The sequence below is a fragment of the Salarias fasciatus genome, chromosome 20, assembly GCF_902148845.1.
Source record: "Salarias fasciatus chromosome 20, fSalaFa1.1, whole genome shotgun sequence".
NCBI classification, from domain to species: domain Eukaryota; kingdom Metazoa; phylum Chordata; class Actinopteri; order Blenniiformes; family Blenniidae; genus Salarias; species Salarias fasciatus.
The window spans coordinates 7,222,134-7,241,571 of NC_043764.1; the positions used below are offsets into that span (position 1 = coordinate 7,222,134).

At 42.1% G+C, this 19,438-nt stretch overlaps 1 protein-coding gene across 2 annotated transcripts; it reads right to left on the minus strand.

The window, feature by feature from the left end:
• Nucleotides 1–373: 373 nt before the first annotated feature.
• slc26a6.2 (solute carrier family 26 member 6, tandem duplicate 2) lies at nt 374–16,060 on the minus strand. 2 transcript variants are annotated; one of them, XM_030118480.1, is made up of 20 exons: nt 15,437–16,060; nt 13,747–13,886; nt 13,223–13,362; nt 12,590–12,700; nt 11,476–11,651; nt 11,113–11,277; nt 10,717–10,869; nt 10,555–10,637; nt 10,288–10,435; nt 10,075–10,188; nt 8,730–8,807; nt 8,265–8,360; nt 7,915–8,021; nt 7,590–7,659; nt 7,191–7,283; nt 5,006–5,128; nt 4,740–4,901; nt 4,269–4,323; nt 3,349–3,473; nt 374–934 (listed from the first exon to the last, which is right to left on the minus strand). In XM_030118480.1, the coding sequence occupies exons 2-20, from the start codon at nt 13,872–13,874 to the stop codon at nt 911–913; spliced, it is 2,151 nt and encodes a 716-aa protein (XP_029974340.1). In that variant the 5' UTR covers nt 13,875–13,886; nt 15,437–16,060; the 3' UTR covers nt 374–910. The 2 variants fall into 2 exon arrangements, with proteins under 2 accessions (XP_029974340.1, XP_029974339.1); XM_030118479.1 differs by having other exon boundaries at nt 13,747–13,892.
• Between the last annotated feature and the right edge of the window lie 3,378 nt (nt 16,061–19,438).

Below are 19,438 nucleotides of genomic sequence, written 5' to 3' on the forward strand. Positions count from 1 at the left end.
TAAAATATTTGATTCATTTTAACATTCTAATGGAATCTCCTATGAGAAAATCAATTTCCTTTCTTTCAACTTAGCACGATTCATCGTGCTCCAAGAAACATTGATTCATCAGACCTGGTTTTTGTTAGCAGAGGATTGTTGCAGTGATAATACTTTGTAATGAAACTCTGGAAACAAAAACTGGAGGCCTATAGACACATATGGAGAATGTCTGTTTTGAAATTATAAAGACAAATTTATTTCAAGTTAGTAGGAGGAAAGATGAAGGGAATCCGGGTCTGAGTCATATTTTGGTGTCACATGTGATCTTTAACAGCATAAAAGTCCCTGATTAATACCTGATGAGTGTGTGTGTGTGTGTGTGTGTGTGTGTGTGTGTGCACAGACAGCCATCAGGCAGCTAATCCCAGCGCGAGACCGGAAAAGGGAACATCCTGAATCCTTATGTGAGTCATCGGCTTCATCAGTCCAGATCGTTTCAGGAGGATTTAAAGGTTTCCTGTGCATGTGTTCCGATATTCAAACGTCTTCCTCGGAAAATTACAAAAAACAAGCCTGACCGTGTTTGCAAAGGAAATGAACTCAGTGGAGCTACAAGACATTCAGGCATCACATGAGCATCGGCGGGGTTTTCATAAATAAACAGTTTATTCATTTAGTGAATTATAACTTAGAAAATCCTCTTTAATTTGAAGTTAACACAAGATAGTCCAGACAATTACTAAAATAAACAAATAAACAGTGTTGTGCATCCGTATACATATATAGGGCATGCAGTGTGTGTGTGTGTGTGTGTGTGTGTGTGTGTGTGTGTGTGTGTGTGTGTAGACAGGTTCCAGTTATCTGAAAGCCCCAGAAGAAGATGCTGCAGTTATTCCTTCACAACATCCTCCATCGCTCCTCTCAGGACTCAGAAAGACGTTCCTGTTATTTCCTGTGAAACACACCGAGAGGAGAGACCAAATCAGAGAAAAAAGAAACCAGTGTTCTGCGGTTCCACTCTCCAGACCTGTTTTTTTTTTGTTTTCTTTTGTCCTCGAGTGGCAAGAAAAGTGTGAGAAGTTTCAGTCTGAGGGATTAATGAGGAGGAACAGAACAGAAGATTGAACATGCTGAATGGAAATGTGATTCAGCGAGCAGCATTCTTAAAGATAATCTTTCATCGAGTCAAACTGTTTTGAATGCATCTAAAATTAAGTAGCCTAGACAAAGGCTAAATAAAGCTGGCGGGCTTCTAACTGCATCTCTTGCACATCATCACATCGCCTGCCTCACAAACAGCATGAACTGCATCCATAAATCCATCTGCACAGCTGCGGCCATTCATTTGCACATTCCTGCATTCACATTATCGATTGTGATCTTTCTGTACCGCCTGACCTCATACATATCTTACACTCGGATCATATGCATAGTTGGACATCTAATGTAGGACGTGTGAGCCATGTTTCTCTCCTGAGGGCATTGCTTCATTAAATATGTGTTTTTCCTCTGTTTTTCCTCTACACCAGCAGAAACATGAAGTTACATAAGCAGCTAAATACTGGAACAGAAGTGCAAGCACGTCATTTTTCTTTGACTGAAATACATAGGCTACCATACAGATAAAACTGCTTTTTATCTTCTTTTAATCTATCTTTTATCTATTCACATTGCAACTTCTGGCTTCTTGTGTTTCAGCAGCCTGGACTTCGACTGGTACGGTCAGCTAAAGACTAACTTCAGTCATATTCTTCATCTCCACTCACAAATAAAATGGGTTAATTGGAAGCAATATTTATTTTTTAAACAGTTTTTCTGTCTAATTTATATTTCAACCCCTCATGCATGCTATATGACAGTGTGACCCAACTCAGGGTTTTTTAATCTAATAATGACGGTGATCACCAGGGGCCTGGAACACATGCTGAAACTGCTGTTCAATTAGCTTTGTGTAGGAATGCAGTGACAGCAGCAGCAGCATGAAGTTCACTTTGAAGTTCTGTATTTTGCTTTAACTCCAGAGCAGAACAGATAACATGAGCAGATCGAATGTGACAAAGAATATAATGAAATACCCACATCTGCTAGGAAAATCAGTTCCAGCCGTCAGATTGACTGTGAGGGTTGAAACACGTGGTTCTCTTAAATAGTGATGGAATTGATATAATTGAGCCAAATGATGGGATGTCATTTGCACTCCAGGCTCAAGAGCCAACAATAAACATTACATAAGAAGTAAAGCGACTGCCACTGCGAATATTATGGCCTGTATTACACAATTCTCACACTTCTGATAGTCCTAATTTCAGCACATTGCCTCTGAAGTGTGTGTCCACGTGAGCTCAACTGCCAGATGAACGGGTTAAACAGCCACTTCAAAACAGAAATCCACGGCTAAAAAGTTAAAAAGCACACAGTTAACCTGACTCCAAGGCAAGCTGTCCAGGTTTGTGTCCACAGTTCACTCATTTAAAAAACATATTTAACCATCCAAACGGATTTCATCGTACTTCCTCTATCAATTCATCTTCTATTCTGCACAGTGTGCACACTGGAGAGGTCACCAGTTCATCAGAGGGACAACTTTACTTATTTACATCTGGACATAGTTATAGTGTCAGAGGTGAAAGGAAACCAGAAGAACAACAGCAAACCCATAAATCAGCAGGCAGAACATGTAAACTGTCCAGAAAGCAGTGCACCACTGTGGCAGACCCCTGCTTTTCTCTCATCGTCGATGTGAGCGTTATGAGAGAGAGAGAGAGAGAGAGAGAGAGAGAGAGAGAGAGAGAGAGAGAGAGAGAGAGAGAGAGAGAGAGAGAGAGAGAGAGAGAGAGAGAGAGACTGCATGTCCACACTTATCAAGGATTCGTTAATATTCTGAAAAGCAGCTGCGTGGCTGTTTCCACTCAGGTGCAAATGTTCGTATTTTGTGTTATTTAATGGATTTCTATGGTGCCTCTGCCTCTGGGATGGTTATACCCGCACTGGGTCAGCGTGACCAGAACCACTTCCTCCACACCGGTGAACACGAAAAGAAGTTAAAGCACTGCGTCACAGCCGGTGTGTCTGAACCTGGGAGTCTGCCTCAGCTGGAACCCAGAAAAACCTCCTGAAGCTCACCAATTCATGCTATATCAGGTTTGATTAATCTAAAAACCGAAGCATGAAAACGACAAGCCGTGAGGCTTTTAAGGGGATTACGTGCAGCACAGAGCTCCAGCTCCATATTTAATGGACAGACATGAGAGTGGTATTGATTCTCTCATCTTCGGTGGAAGAAGAGGGGCAACAAGCTGCCAAATGTCAAACTGTCCTCGGAAAAAACGCAGTGATATACGATGATGACTGGTGTGAAGGCCCGACCTGTTGGCTCTGCGTCTGAGCAGACCGAAGATGGAGAACGGCGTCGTGGATGGTGCTGAAGAGGCAGGACTTCGTCACTTTTTCGTTGAAAAACCCTCCAGACTCCAGGCTTTCCACCACAATGTCTGGACAGAGAGACAGGTGTGGTAATGAACGTAGACGACAGCAGTTGTGAAACGACAAGAGAATATCAGAAATGCAATGAAAACGGCAACAAAGCAGAGAAAGACGGTGAAAGTGTTAGGAGTGGGTAGTCCTTGTGTTGAATGAAGCGCACTATTCTCCTTTCTGCCTATATGAAAGTCTTTTGTTTCCCCCCCTTGTGAATACAAACCCACACAATACGGTGTTTTCTCATCCATCTCATTAGAAGCAATCAACCCACTCTGGGCTAATTAGCACCACCGATCCCTTAAAATAAACTGGATGGCTCCCAGCATCGTAGTATTGTGATTGCCTCCCTCCAGAGACTCATGCTTTTACCTTCCATCATGTCAGACCTACATTTCTGAGCTATTACTGTACGTAAAAGTAAACACTGAGAGGAGACGCTTTCAACCACAGAAGCAGAACATATCCACAAGAGTTAGTGTCTTTTTGAGGTTTCCATGAGACGAGTTATGGTCTTCTCATGACCCGAGATTATACACGTTATGGTTTAAGAGAGGGGGGAAAGCGCTCTGTTCCCTGGAAAATGAATCAACTTTTGACATTTCCCATCAGCAAACAGCTACAATAATATTCAGTGTTATTGAATGATTTGAAATTGTGGGTGTCTGAGTGGGGGGTGACTGTGAGGATTACGTCCACATCTGCTGCAGTAATGACAGGGTGGGATTTTGTAGATCTGCGGTTGATGGAATCGCGTCTGTTTCCCATCAGAAGGGGATCGAATCCCTTCAGGTGGTACTCGGACTTACTCTGGCAGCCGGCAAGAACCACCTCCACGCCGACTTCTCCGTAGTCTTTCCGAATCTGAAACAGGCACAGAAGCACACAGCAACGATCAAACTGAGGATCATTTAATTAGTCTGACAATTCAATTTGCTGCAATGGGCTGCCTGAGGAGCCAGATGGCGAGGAAAGACAAGACCAGCGGAGTGTTTGCACGTTCTAAATATCTGAAACAAGTGTACACACAGACATTATTTCAACCGCAGAGGTGTTTGACCATACTGTGATAGGTGCTATATTTAACCCTTGAAAAGTGGAACAGGAAAAGGTGCATACTAGATATATTTCTTCTTCTCAGATTAACCAAGCTACCAGTGGGTCAGGGAGCATCCCTCCCCAAAACATAAGCAGCTTCATATTGATCGTGTTAACATTCAGTTCTCTCCTCCCCCTTTTCTTTGTCTACGCTGAGCTAAATGCGATCGTCGTCTCCGTACGTTTCGTAGCGTCTTGACTCCCACGGTGTCCAGGAAGTTGACCGGGCTGAGGTCCAGAACGATGGCTCTCAGGAGTGAGGGGTCGCGCTCGGCCTCCACCTCAATGACCGCGATGTCCTTCTGCTCCTCAGACTCTGATTCCCCTTCTTTGGTGGAAGGAGACTACAACGAACAAGCAGAGGGGGGACACGCTGAAGCTGCAAATCCTCTGAGTCTCACAAAACAGGACTGATTCTAATAAGACAGCAGTTGAGTCTTCAACTCACGTGGTCAACGCCGTTCATCTTGAGAGCTTTCTTTGCTTTTTTGGCAACTTTCTTCTCGTGTCGCTTCTTTTTGGCCTCCAGTTTCTTCCTAGCCGACAGGATCTTTGTGATGTCGATGCCAGACTGAGAGGACGAAGCACACAGAGGAGAGACTGAAGGATTAGCGTCCATAACTTCCCTTTTATTTCTGTTTCACAAATCACACTCTGAAAAGAACAGAATTCATGGCAGTTGGGGACGGCGAAGCAAACGTTTAACATTTTGAGCTAGTTTGGGGTGTGGTGTTCGGCCTGATCTTGAGTAACTCTGTGAGGCTCACAGTCACAGTTGAGCCGGTTCATTCAGTACATCCGATCCCAGAAAACAGGCCTGGCGGGTAACACCCCAAAGACACGTTGCCCTGCTGGTTTGGACACAATCAGCTTGTCTTACACACAACCACTGAGAGATAAAGGCGAGCCGCTGATGGGAAAATCCTCCTCCCTCAGAGGAATCTAGTGGTCTCTCAACAAAAGTGTCTAACATAAGAAAAAAACATGCTTAAAGGACTAAAAAAGAACATAAAGCACAGCTTTAAATATAATGTTTCATGCTTATATTCTGAGGATAAATGTCTGAATTGTTTTTTTTTGTTTTAATGGTGTAATTCTTCAGTACATGTGATGACAGAGATAGAAGTAAATTCTAAATGAAACTAACACTGATGTAAGCTAAGTAGCATTTTGAACTTGAATCAGAATCAGAATCAGAATTAGCTTTAATGACCAAGTTTGTGCATGACAAGCAAGGAATTTGACTCAAGCTTTTTTCACTCGCTACGTGAAGAAAAAAATAGAACAAACAGCAAACGGATAGAAGAGAAGAGAGAGAAGTACTGAAAATTATATTAGAGAATAGTAATATAAATAAATATAAACGTAAGAATATAGGCTTTGTAAACATCAACCATCCATGAATGTAGCCTCATTTCTTCGTCCTTCTTCCCACATCTTGGGAAACATTGCTCAGCATCTTTATGCCACATACTTGAACTGCAGAACAAGTGAAGCACTGACTCCACAAATTATAAGAATGTAAGAGCATATGATTCTGGAGTAGAAGCCTAAATAATGCGTGCGGTTCTGAAGGATTAAAAATACTCTGAAACAAGATGTTTTTACATCCAAAACAGATGCCATGCATCCGTCTGCTCTCAGAGACGTCACTGTACAGGGAGGGAATGTTAGCTTCGGCATGCAAAAGGCTGCAAAGTAGAATTATAGTCCCTCCCCGGGCATTTCCCTGAAATTTGTACCAGAAAGTAATGTATCATTAAAATGAGTGTGACATCTCTGATTTTGACCAAACACAACTTGCAATATCTTAAAAGTAACAACCCAGAACTGGAGAAGTCTGAGGATCAATCATCAGCATCAGAATGTCATTGTTTGTGCTGTTTTGTTTTAATAAATCATACACGTCTTACAGGAGCCCATCAGCTCTGTCACTGCCAGGGAAACCGAACAGCGCATCCCCCCTGAAGCATCCCCCATACAGAACTTATCTGGTGGCAGTTTTCCACCTTTTAAATCAAACCTGCGAGGCCGATCCAGGCTGAAACCTCGCCGGAGCCTCACAGCTCGGACTGTGACTCTGCCGCTCTGACATGTTGACACTTTAACGAATGAGACGTTCAATTATCTTCCTTACCGCTGCTCTCCCCTCCTCTCTGTCATTTGTCATCTGTTTCCACTCGACTTGTCTTTTCATGGCAGAAGATGAATGGGAGGAGGAGGAAGACGGAGGGGCGAAACGGAAGAATGGGAGGCTCACTTGAACAAAAAGTCAAGGCGAAGAAAAGAGGAAAGAAAATAGCGGGATGACATTTTGAACAATGTCTGTCAGCGGGTTGACGTGTGAATGGGTGACATGTCGGGTCAGTTATTAGACAAACAGAAATTATGCTTGTAAAAGAGGAGCTAAGTACACGGAAACTGTGAAAAATCACAAAAGCGTTTTCTCTCTGCGGTGTTTTTTATCTGTATATTCACTGAAATCTCGTGCATCTTATTTTGGTTTTTGCATTGAATCCCATTATTATTCTTCCTGGTGCTCTGCATGGTAGTTTAATTTCCATTGTGATTCTACTTATATTTGAACACAAAGTCGAGCTGTTTGAAGGCTGTGCCTGTGTGACCGTCTTTACCTTCTCTCCCAGGGCATCTTGGTACATCTCAGCATTGGCAAAGTAGAGGGTGGCAGAGGAACGGAAGATCAAAATTCCAGGCACCTGCCTCACCTGCAAAAGAAAAGTCACAACAGTAAACGTCTGTACAAGATGTAAGCACTGCTCATTGCTCAGTTATTGATTGACACGCAAATACCATTAACGTCAACGACTACAGCACGATATAACGGCACCTCTTCTCAAGAAACTTGTTTGTTCTGAGATAAGTTTGTTTTTCTAAGTTTGGTGCATAACTGGAAGAATAGCTCACTGTTGTAAAGCAATGAGGGTTACAACAAGAGCAATTTTGCACAAAATTCAACCCTGATCGATTTAAACCTCGGTGCGTCAGATTTTGGGCGAGGTGTTTCTCCGTACCTGGGTGTAGTCCTCCAGCGGCCTGTAAACGTCTGTGTCTGGGATCTGTCCTAATGCAGAATATCTCGGCCTGAAATACAACCAGAACACATCAACAGTTTGAGTCATACTGTGTTAGGTTGAAGTAAACGCAGTCAGAACTCGCAATTCTTCATCGTTAAAGTTTTAAATTTACACGCATTTGATGGACGCATGCAATCCATATCCGAAGCACATGTACATAATAAATATAGTTCACTCAAGAAAACAGGACCTTCTGGACAGCAAGAAGAAGATTATGCACACAAAGGATCAAGCCACAGACGCCACAGTGGTGCGTTCTTACAGCTGAGTCCTGAAGATGACCGTCAGCAAGGAGAAACCGATAGAAGCAGCCAGGCCCACGTCAGGGTTCAGCAGCACGGTCAGAATGAAGGTGACCACCCAGACCAACTGGAGCCCGAGGACAGAGAGGACAGGATGAGTCACACCGCAAACACCATGGAAGGCTTCCACGAGTGCAAAGTTGATATTACGTTGACATACTTCTGTTCTGTAAGCTCATCAATGACACACATTTGCAATGCACTGGAGGGAATATGTGCTGACAGATTAATGTATAACATGCAATGTGATGATTCTAGTTTGTCATTTAGTCCACAACATGAAATAAAAAAAACAGCCCCATTCACTCACCATGTCTACTTTGTTGGTCTTCCACAGCGCAGGGATGTCCAAAAACTGCTTCATCATACCGTGGAGGTTGACATAAATGATAGCAGCCAGCACTGCCTGGAAAAAAACAAAACAAAACTCATCCAGAAAAGTCGAACTGGAGCTTTTAAAGACAAACGGGTCTGATGAAGCAGTGATTACCATGTGAAAGAAGTTCGGATGGATAAACTTCAACAAGTTTATTTAATGTAAAAACAAACACGCGAACTTCCTCTCTGTGGTTCTTCAGATGAAGTACTTTAGATTTTCTTTCTCTTTGTAAATCTTCAGTAATTGCTGCTTGTTTTATGCTGCATCTTTCCAGCTGCGCCACCCAGGCTCTTTTCGAGTTCCCTCTTCGGCTGAGTGTTATAATCTCACACATCCTTCACACTCTGCGTTGGACACATGCTCATGATCGTTCACAGATGTGAACCCCAGCATTACCTTGGGCAGATCTTCAAAGAGAGTCCCGATCCAGAGCGTGATGAAAAGGATGACTACTGCCGACAGAGCTCCGGCGATCTGCGGCGGAGAGAGATGAAATCAGGAGAGAAGATCAGAGGAAGAGCCAGAAAGAAGAGCAGCAGAGAGACAAATGATGGAGCGGCTATGATTACAAGAAGAGTTCGAGCAACTTTAGTCCAGGTCCCTCTCCTCTTCCTCTGTAATGGGCCTGGCTGATTAATGGCGGTGTCAGACCAGATCGGTTTAGCCTTTCAGAAGACCTGTACTTGTGCGGGTGAAGGTCGACCACGGGGGCCAAAAATCGATCCCCCTAAGTGTTTTTTAACGATGCCACTTCACCCCGGTGATGTTAATAATAATGAGTGTTTTGCTGCGTTTAACCTTTGATTTCAGCCGGGCTTGTAGTGAAGGCAGACAGAGACACTGATGTGAAAAGATTCAGGTAAAATTTGAAGATGAAAACACTGCGTGAACCATAGTCAACTTGATCTTTAGATGAAGAGCAGTAAATATCACAAAAGTATCTTGGATTTTAGTTCCTAAAAATTCTACGTGCTGGAGAATTACTGAAAAAAAAATGCAATCTCAGGGTTAATTTTCTTTAACTGAGATCATGTTTTTATATTTTTTGAGCTGGACAACAATACTGATCACTGGTTAATACCGTTGTTTTACAAGAAAGGATGTTGTTGGTTTGATAATGTTGACCAGCATGACCTTTCAGTGTGGAGTTTGCATGTTATCTCTTTACTTTTTCATGCGGGTTTCGTTTGGTCTCAAATCTAAATTCTGTACATGTGATGTAATCAATTGAACAGTGTTTTCGAAAAGTTGTTTTTTTCATGGCTGCAAGCGCATGTAAACAATCCAAACAATTGTCATGGAAACAATCCAAAAGCACAACGGAAATTTTCCATTTTTACGTGAAAACGTTGTATAAACAGGGACCTTAGTTCTTATGTTTGAAATATGCATATTTTCAGTATTCTATAAACTGTCTCGTCATTTGCTTTAACCTCGTTTTAGCAACTTCATGTGGGGAAAATTAATACGCAGAATGTGCACAGTATATTAAACCACATACAGGATACTTATCTTAAGGTAATGAAAAGGTGAAAGTACAGATTTTTAATTTTGATGCCAACAAAATATGAAACTAAATTATACCTTTGTTGGTCTGTTGAGCTGCAGCTGTTTTACAGGAGTCTACTGGTAAGTCATTGAGAACGGCAATGCAGGCTTGATGAAGATTTTACTCTTCCTGCCACACACCATTCGACCTCTGGAATCATGCCCAATGGCACTCCAGCAGAACTGTGCTCACCTGAGTCCTCCCTCCGGTGCTCTCCTGGACCATACTGCGAGACATCGAGCAGCTGATGGCAAAACACTGGAAAAACCCTCCGATCGAGTTACTGAGACCCAGAGCGATTAATTCCTGGATCACAGAAGACACACACACAGACAGACAGACACACACATACGCTTACTATCATGTCATATATTCATGTGATATAATAATCAGTCCTCTTCCTACCTGGTTGCTGTCCACTTTGTACCCATATTTCAGGGCAAAGATCCGTCCCAGAGATATGGCGATGCCATAACCGACCACAGACAGAGCGAAGGCGTCGCCGATCACCTGACCAAACAGAGAGAAGTCTGGGACCACAGGCGGCTGCAGACTGGTAAACAATGACAGATGAGAGTCATCACAACTTTCCTCCTCATGTGTGTAAAATCACTCCTGTGTGTGTGTGTGTGTGTGTGTGTGTGTGTGTGTGTGTGTGTGTGTGTGTCTCACCCTGAGGGAATATCTCCCACAATATCCACTCCATATTTTCCTGCTAAATCAACTTGCCAGGAAACGATTGTAGCGATCACCACCTGTAGAAACAGACGCAGGAAGATATCCTATAAACTGCACATACAATTTATAGCACGCCGTTTGTCCCTGTGTACCCACAGCAATCAGCTCCACTGGAATAGGAACCGGTAGTTTTTTACTCAAGTAAGAATTGAGCTCCTTTGCCAGAATCAGTCCAATTATGGCGACGATGCTGACCACGAGGGTGCCGACGTTCGTCTGCGGGAGGAGATAGCACAACTCCACCACAGTCTGGGAAGATAAATAAAATAGAGTATCATCATTAAAATGTTTCACACACCATATATCACGGTGCTTTCATGTAGTGTAAAAACATTAAATTTCGTATTTTGTATCTGACAAAATATGCAGTTTATTTGCATCAACCTCATCATTTGGAGGCAGATTTCCATGTTTTTGGACATTCGCTGTACTCCACAATTAAACTGAAGAGGGCAATGCGTGAAAATGTCCGCAGTCTGTGTTTTCTCTTACATATATCAAGGACAGCGGTCCGCTGTGTCTCTCAGGGTTGATACCGAAGGTGTACTTGAGCTGAGACACGATGACGTGGATGGCCGCTCCGGTGGTGTACCCTCGTACCAGCGGGTCCGAGAGGTACGTCACCACGAAGCCGAACTGGACCACGCCGAGCACGATCTGCATCAAACACACAGATTGATGGAACGCTGTTGACAGCGTTACTCAAAAACGATCAAGGACAAATTCACATGACTTATGACCTGAAAGGTGAAAAAAACAACTTGAACTACAAAATCCAACCATTGCAACAAGTGGAGAAGACAAGGAAAAAAACAAGTATTTTCTAAATGATTTGACGTACAAGTTTTAATTCACCTGAAAGATTCCTGAAACGAGGGTGACAGCCGCAGCCACTCGGATCCTCTCTGCATCACGGAGAGCCGTGTCGACGACGCTGGCGTTGGTCACGTTGTCCCAGATCATGAAGTTTGAGTCAGGAGCCAGTCGTTCCGTCACCCCTCCAATCATCACGCTCATCACAGCGTACGTTCCTGAGGAGGTCCAACACAGAGTTCAACATGAAAACATTTCCATTTGATTACATGTTCTATCAGTGAAATAGTCTTATGTTTCACCAACAATGCACGAAAGTGTTTCATCATGGAGAAACAGTTCATGAATACAGTCCATCGATTCCGTCTGGATCACAGATACCAAACAGTAATCTTCTATAAAAGCTCGTTGGGTGGTTGAACACAGAGCAGTTTTATATTTTCACCAGCTAAAACCCAAGTTTTGTTAAATGACACATTACTTGAATTAAATTACACGAACCCTCTCTGCTTGGTCAGCTCGTGTTGTTTTACTATAGGAGCTGAAGTTATGTTTATTGTTTCCTGCTGTTCTTCAAAGTAATTTCCCTCCATTTCTGAAACACCTGAAACAGGATCTCTCAGTGGATCATGACCCTGACATGAGGACTGGAGGAGAGGTTACCTAATGGCAGATCATAGAATACAGGTGATCAGTCACATGGTCATCAACAACAACAGCAGTAGCTGCTCTCGGTCCTGAGATCAAACAAAGAGGCTATTTTATTCCTAAGAATTCTTCTTGGAGACGCCACACTAAGAGCGAACTTGCTTTTGCATCCAGAACACACTCATGAATAATTGAGACTCAACAACCACTTTAAATCATGTTATACTGTGTGCTGCTTCATGTTCCCGGGACTTTAGACAGTCCACACTGAGTTTTATATCTTCAAATTTTGTGGAAATAATACAGAAAAAAAAAACGAAAAAAAAAAAAAAAACTCGGCATCCAAACACTTCAACTTCAGATGTGAAAAAAATCTCCATATTTTAGGGATTTTTTATTTTTGTGTGGGTAGTTCTCAGCTCTGATCTCACTGCACACTTCAGATGGTGAAAACAGATATTAATCTTTCAGAGATGTGAGCAGATAGAGTACACCATGAAGCGCATACCAACTGAGATGTGCCTCGATGTGCCGAAGATGAAGTAGACAAGGACCGGGTAGAAGGAGGAGTAGAGACCAAAGACTGGAGGAACGGCTGCCAGCAAGGCGTAGGCCATACCTGCATGGACGAAAGAACATCAGCTGGAAGACGCTTTGAGTGGAGACAGCAAGGACGGGAGAGGAGTAACTAAATAAACAAAAATATGTCGCTCTGCTCAGATCTGGAAATAGAAAACCACAAAACTACACAAATCTAGGAGGCAGGTGTAATATTACACTTCATATCCATCTTAAAACACCAGCACGGAGACGTTTGGCTCCAAATTTATTCTACCGCACAGAAAAACAACCCAAAACATAAAGGCTGAGTTCATTAAGGCTACATTCAGCATAAAGGAGGACAAAGCAGTCCTGAAAGTGATGTGAGCTCCCCAAACAGCTTTTATCTTAATATATTCAAGTCTGTCGGGTAGACATGAACAGACAGAAGGAACTAAATAGGGGATCTTTGATTAGTTCTCAGAGGTGATTCAAAGCAACCTCCTGTGTGTTGAGCGTAACAGACGCTGTTCAGAACGAGCCAATTACCCATTCCTCTCAGCATCCATAATGCGATTTGCATTAAGAGATGAATGAATACCTTGCGGCAGCTGCATGATCCCCACGCTGATTCCAGAGACCAGGTCGCCCAAAGCATTTTCTCTGACGGCGTATCGAGGCAGCCACGATATCACAGGAAACAGACCCAGCAGGATGCTCTTCAGTCTCGGACCGGAGCACCTGAGATTGTGTCACAGTGGCAGGAAAACAAATTAAATAAAACAAGCGACAGATAGCTTTCACCCATTTTTACCATTACAAAATACTTATCAAATTGTGTTTTCTGTGTCAACTTCAACTCATTTCTGGGTCAAAAAAAGAAAAACAACAACTCATGAAATCATTAAAAACTTAATGCAGACTTTAAAAACAAGATTTCTTAATCGAACTAGCTGTGTAATTCGAAATAGTTATCTCCAACTCTACAGCAAGTACAGGCTATTTAGTATACATACATCTCTTATAACTGCCAAATATTTGGTGCCGAAAACTCAATACTAAAAAAGAAATAGAGAAAAAGACTCAAGGTGAATTGTACGGTAGCTGGGATGTGAAGACTTTTACCTCACTGACTCTTTGACTTTCTTACGCAGAGACGTTTTTGAATCAGACTTCTCTGCCAGTTCACTGACTGCGTCTTCATCCAGGACGTCCCTGTGGACTCTGTAGTCCACCAGCCTCCGCTGTGCCATGGCTGCAGCAGGCTGCAACTCAAAATATACATACCGCATCACATGTGAACAGTTTATCTCTCAAGACATATGACATTTTATTCTTTTCAAAATACATCTTTTGTAGTTTCAGTCCAAATGCAACACCTACACTACCGGTCAAAAGTTTTAGAACACCCCAATTTTTCCAGTGTTTTTACTGAAAATTATGGCATTTAATGTCTCATTGTACTCAGACGTCAAAGCATAGTACAAATAAGCAATTGGAGTCAAAAAAGAAATTATGGAATCAATTTATAGACCAAAATGTATTCTAAACTGTTGACTCATCAAAGTAGCCACCTTTGGCAGATATAATAGCTGAACACACACGCGGCATTCTTTCTAAAATAGAAATGAAATATTCTTCAGAAAGTTCTTCCCATGTCTGTTGCAGAAGTTCCCATAAATGTGTGGCACTTGTCTGTTGCTTTGCTTTCACTCTTCTGTCCATTTCATCCCAAACCAGCTCAGTGGGGTTTAAGTCTGGAGACTGTGCTGGCCACTTCATGTTTTCAAGTTTACCAACTTGTTCTTTTTTCGCAAGATAGTTCTGGCATAGCTTGGACTTATGTTCTGGGTCATTATCTTGCTGTAAGATGAACCCCTGACCAACTAGACGGATACCAGAGGGGATTGCGTGGCGCTGCAGGATGCTGTGGTCGCCGTTTTGGTTCAGGGTGCCTCTCACTCGGAACAAGTCACCAACCCCAGACCATCTCACTTCCTCCTCAATGTTTGACAGTTGAAGCCACACACTGTGGAAACATCCTTTCACCTGCTCTACGCCGTACCAACATCCTGCGTGATGAACCGAGGATTTTTAAATTTTGATTCATCAGTCCATAATACCTTTTTCCAGTCTTCAGTAGTCCAACGGCAGTGTTTCTTAGCCCAGGTAAGCCTCTTTGTCTTATTCTGATGTCTTAGCAGTGGTTTTCTTCCAGTCAAACCCGAAGCTCGAAGTCTTCTCTTCACAGTTTAAACAGACTTGCTTACTACGACCAGCTCTTGAAGCTGTTGTCCTGTGAGCCGCCTGTCACGCAAACTGTTGACTCTCAGAAACCTGTCCTCTGATTCAGTTGTGGCTTTGGGTCTGCCAGACCTCTTCCTGTCAAAGTTTGCCCCAGTTTCTGACTTCCCTTTGATGGTGAAGGAAACTCTACTCACTGACCGGTACTGTTCTGAAATGTACTCTGTTTTTCAGTTTTGGGCAACCTTAATTTTTATTTTACCCTCTGGTAGTTCACCACTTACCGTTGTATCATTTCAAGCTACTGATTGGATTTGAGTGACTTGAATTGCAATAAATAACTGGAAAAATTGGGGTGTTCTTAAACTTTTGACCGGTAGTGTATGTAATTCTCCCTCGGCAGCCTGGTGTGAACAGACTCATGTGATGGTGTCTTTATAAAGACCTGTGGTCAAAAAATGCAACAAGATCTGTTTTAATCCATCAAGGAAAGCTGAAAGCATGCGGAAGTTAGGGCACAAGACAATAATCAGACAAGGATCAATAGATCAGTAATTCTGAAAATAATTACCTTGGTGTGGTGGTGGTTAATTCAGAGAAGTGTTTTTGACTCCAAACAGCAGTTTACAAAAAAAACAAATCCAACTTAAATCTTGAGGAAAAACTGCATTAGGCCAATGTTTTGTCTTCTTTTTTGATGTCTTTGGTCCACATATCCCTTTTTTTAACTTAAAAAAAAAAAATCAAATCCAACTTCTGATCTTTCTTTGTTTGAAGTAAAACAAGAAAAAAAGTTTCTTCACTTTAAAGACTGAAATACCTTTTTGGAATTCCCGAGTATCAAATCAGAGTTAATCCATCTGGGCGAAGCAGCCTCAAGCGGGACCAAAACAACGGCTCCTGATTGCTGTTGGTCTCAGCGAAGAGATAAAAGTCAGGTTTTATTTGGACATTCCCCGTAGAGAGGATCCTCTGACCAAGCCACAGGGCAACATATCCCTCCAAATGTGTTTTCTCCTCTGTGCTCTCAGTCCCGCGTGTCTGTTATGCCACAGTGGAGCCTCGGGACCTTGAAGGGAAATCAAGATATCAAAGTGTGTCTTTGAGGAGGGAGAGGACAAAGTTCTCCGAGTCGGGTAGATGGGAAACCCGGCGGAGATGAGAATGTGTTTTCAGGTTGCTTGATCATTTACAGAGCGAGCCGGAGTGCTTCATCTCAACAAAAAAAAACAAAAAAAAAAAAAGCTAAAGTTCATGATAAAAGTCTTCAATGAGAATAAATGTATGCACACAACCGGAGAACATGTTTAAAAAAACAAACAAACAAAAAAAACTTTCTTTTCGCTGTGAACAGTCTTATCCTTCTGTTTTTATCTGGTATTTGTGTGTGATTAGATTAGTCGGCGGTTTCAGCACAGTCAGTGGCGTTCCTGCTGCTCAGTGATAACAACAAAGGAAAGCGAACGAGCACAAGAGGAACTGGTTAACCAGGAGTACAAGCTTACTGTCCTAAAGATAGTGTTTCTTAGATTAATCTGTAAACACTGATATTGACAAAGTTCCTCCATACTTTTGAATTTTGTTCACTTTTCTACCGCTGCCAGTTGTCCAGTTATCACCCTTCTGTATCAGGTTGCTAAACAAGGTCAAGGTCAAGTTTATTTATCTAGCACATTTAAAAACAGAAACATACTGCCCCAACATGCTTTCCACAATTCAATAAACTGCCATTACATTATAAAAAGGTCACCTGTGATAAACATTAGACACAAGATTTAAAACAAAACTGCTAATACAATAAAATTATAATACCAAAAGCCTTAACATCAACTTGAATTGAAAGCCAGTGAAAAGAAGAAGGTTTTCAGCAATGATTTAAAAGACTCAACAGAGGAACTCTGATAACAGAGCAACTCTGATATTAATAGGAAGATTATTCCAAAGTTCAGGACCTGCAATAGCAAATGCCCGGTCTCCTCTAGTTCTTAGATTAGACCATGGGATGTCCAAAAGAAGTTGGTTGGAGGACCTCAAGGTTCTTTGTGGGGTACGCAGCATAATCAGCTCAGGTAAGTAAGAAGGTGCCAAATTGTGCAAGGACTTAAAAACAAACAGCAACATTTTAAATTGGATTCTAAAACTAATAGGAAGCCAATGAAGGGAAGCTAAAACTGGAGTGATGTGCTCCCGACGTCCAGTTCCTGTGAGCATACGAGCTGCAGCGTTTTGGACAACATTTAAAGTCTGTATTCAAACACAGGAGTTCACCTCAATGGGGAAACGGAAACAAGAGGAGTGATTCAGTGTTGAACAACTATCAGGACTAATGATCTGCTGTGCATCAAAGACGAATGCATGAGGACGAACTCGGTTGAGCCTGATATTTCCATAAACATCAAGCACCAGCGGCTGAAAAGTGTTCGATTTAACTGCGACTACAAACGTTAAGTAAATGGATGTGAGTTGAGTTATGTAGTGCTTTTTACCATTTCTTCTGTCACAGCTTGCTGCCTATCATGAACAATGGGGGGGGGGGGGGGGGGGGGGCTCAGCCCCCAGGAGATGCACAGGATATGAGCAAACGTAGCGCACAAGCGCAAAACTCCAAAAACACTGAGAAATTATTCATTTCGGGGTTTTTTTTTTTGATACAGTACAGCTACAAATAAAGGTTTGCAGAGTAATAGTGTGAAAAAATGTCAGATAAAATGAAAATAAATAAATAATCATGCTGCATCAGTTAAAAAAAAAAAAAAGGTGATAAACTAATTACTCCCACAGCTATGGACCAATAAAAACTCTGATATGATTGATACAGATTCACTAATACAGATTCACTAAAAGTCAAAACTCATGCCGCTCACAGCTCCTGCCTCTACTCAGTGTTTCTCTTTAATGACGATGGAAACATTTAAAGAAGCCTCCTCATCAAGCGGCGCCGAGTCTAAACCAGCAGAATGAGAAGACATCGTGACCTTTATCTGGAGTTTGGTTTCACTGAGAACAGAGACAGAAGGCCAGGATGTGTGGGAGAATCTTCAGCTGGTAGCAAATGAAGCCACGAAGCCACCGAGCTAAAGCAGCTCCTGGTCACCAAGAACCAGAGTTCAGAGACTAAACAGAGGAAGAGTGAGGAATAGATTAGCCTGAAAACAGGAATGGTGAATTTTACTGTAACTTCAAAAAAAAAAAAAAGCCCACAGGGCTTCTCATTTAGTGGTAGAGGAGGAACTTAGTCTGTCATCCTTCATTCCATGAACAGAGAAACTGTTGTGAGAAACAGGCTCACCTCCTCACTAATTTAACCTGTTGGTGATGTGAGTGACTGAGGTGTGTGGATAGCTCATATGGAGTTTCAGTGTTGGGGTTGTTCTCTATGTGAACAGGGGGAATGGATTCACTGAAGGGCTCTTGAGCTGACGCTGTGAAGTGAGGGGAAACCGACACATTATTGATCGTATTTAAGTAAATAATGAACGATTATATGATTATTCATTTAAAATCATATTCCAATCACTTCATGCATAAAATGAATTTGTAATTCTTTTTGTTTCTTTCTTAAAGAGCAAAATAGGCCTCCCGACACCACTGTCACACACCATCGGGATAAGACTTATTGTTCAGGTTCTAGTCCATTGATCAGGGATCAAACTACCAACCTTGTGTCATGGTTCACCTTAATTTCTCCTGTTCTTTTGGAGATTCTGACTCTGTCCTTCATTTCAGCCTTCTTGGCTTTTCCTTTTCTCATCTGATTGCGGCTTCCTGCCCAGTGTTTCATCTTTATCTGCTGTAATCCCGAGGACTTTGTGATTTCGGTTGTTTGGATCTCTGTTTATTGGTTTGCTCCGACAAAATAAGCTTCTGCTGCACCAGTGTTGCTGTCTGGTGTCTTGAGTCCTCTGAGCAAACCCTAACACCTCGGAGTTGGAAATGACTTTACCAACTGTGTAGGAAACTGAAGATGACACAAACTGCTTAAAAAAAAAAATAGTAATAAAGTCCTCCTCAGTATAACTGACACCCAATTTGCTGCATAATCGGGACAAACTATTAAAAATATTAACAACACAAAAAGTGGAGCACAGGTCACATATTCTTCATTACCACTGTCTGTTGACATGAAGTCACTTACAGTCAGCAGCTTCAGGACTGTAGACTTTGTTGATTTCAGGTGTTGGTTTTCAGCTGTAGGAATGATGTTATTCTGAAGAGAGCATCACATTCAAACCTTCCTGCTGTTAACTTTACATGTCTGCCAGTTCCACTGACACCGATGTGTTCAGCGCCTTGAACACAGGGTTTCCTTCTTAAAGCGCTTTCTGCTGCATGTTGTTGACGTGTTGCCAGCTCATTTCAGCAGTTTCACCACAGAGCAGCCATGATCAGGCCATGTTGTTTTATTAGGGACTCTTAATCGGTTTAATGGCTCTGTTATATAATTCATTAGATATCGTTAATGATCCTGTTATGTGATTCATTTTAAAACACGTTTCAGCAAAGAAGGGTAAAAGTAAGTGCACCAGCATTATGACAGAATCAGCAAGAGTCGAAACTAAGAACAATTAGATTT

Bases quoted from the DNA above. Each gene is read 5' to 3' on its own strand.
- slc26a6.2 (XM_030118480.1), bottom strand. From the start codon at position 13,874: ATGGCACAGCGGAGGCTGGTGGACTACAGAGTCCACAGGGACGTCCTG. The intron at 10,189-10,287 runs GTAGGAAGAGGA...TCTGTGATCCAG, and splicing joins ACAAAGTGGACAGCAACCAG to GAATTAATCGCTCTGGGTCT. The intron at 8,808-10,074 runs GTGAGCACAGTT...TCTCCGCCGCAG, and splicing joins GCACCGGAGGGAGGACTCAG to ATCGCCGGAGCTCTGTCGGC.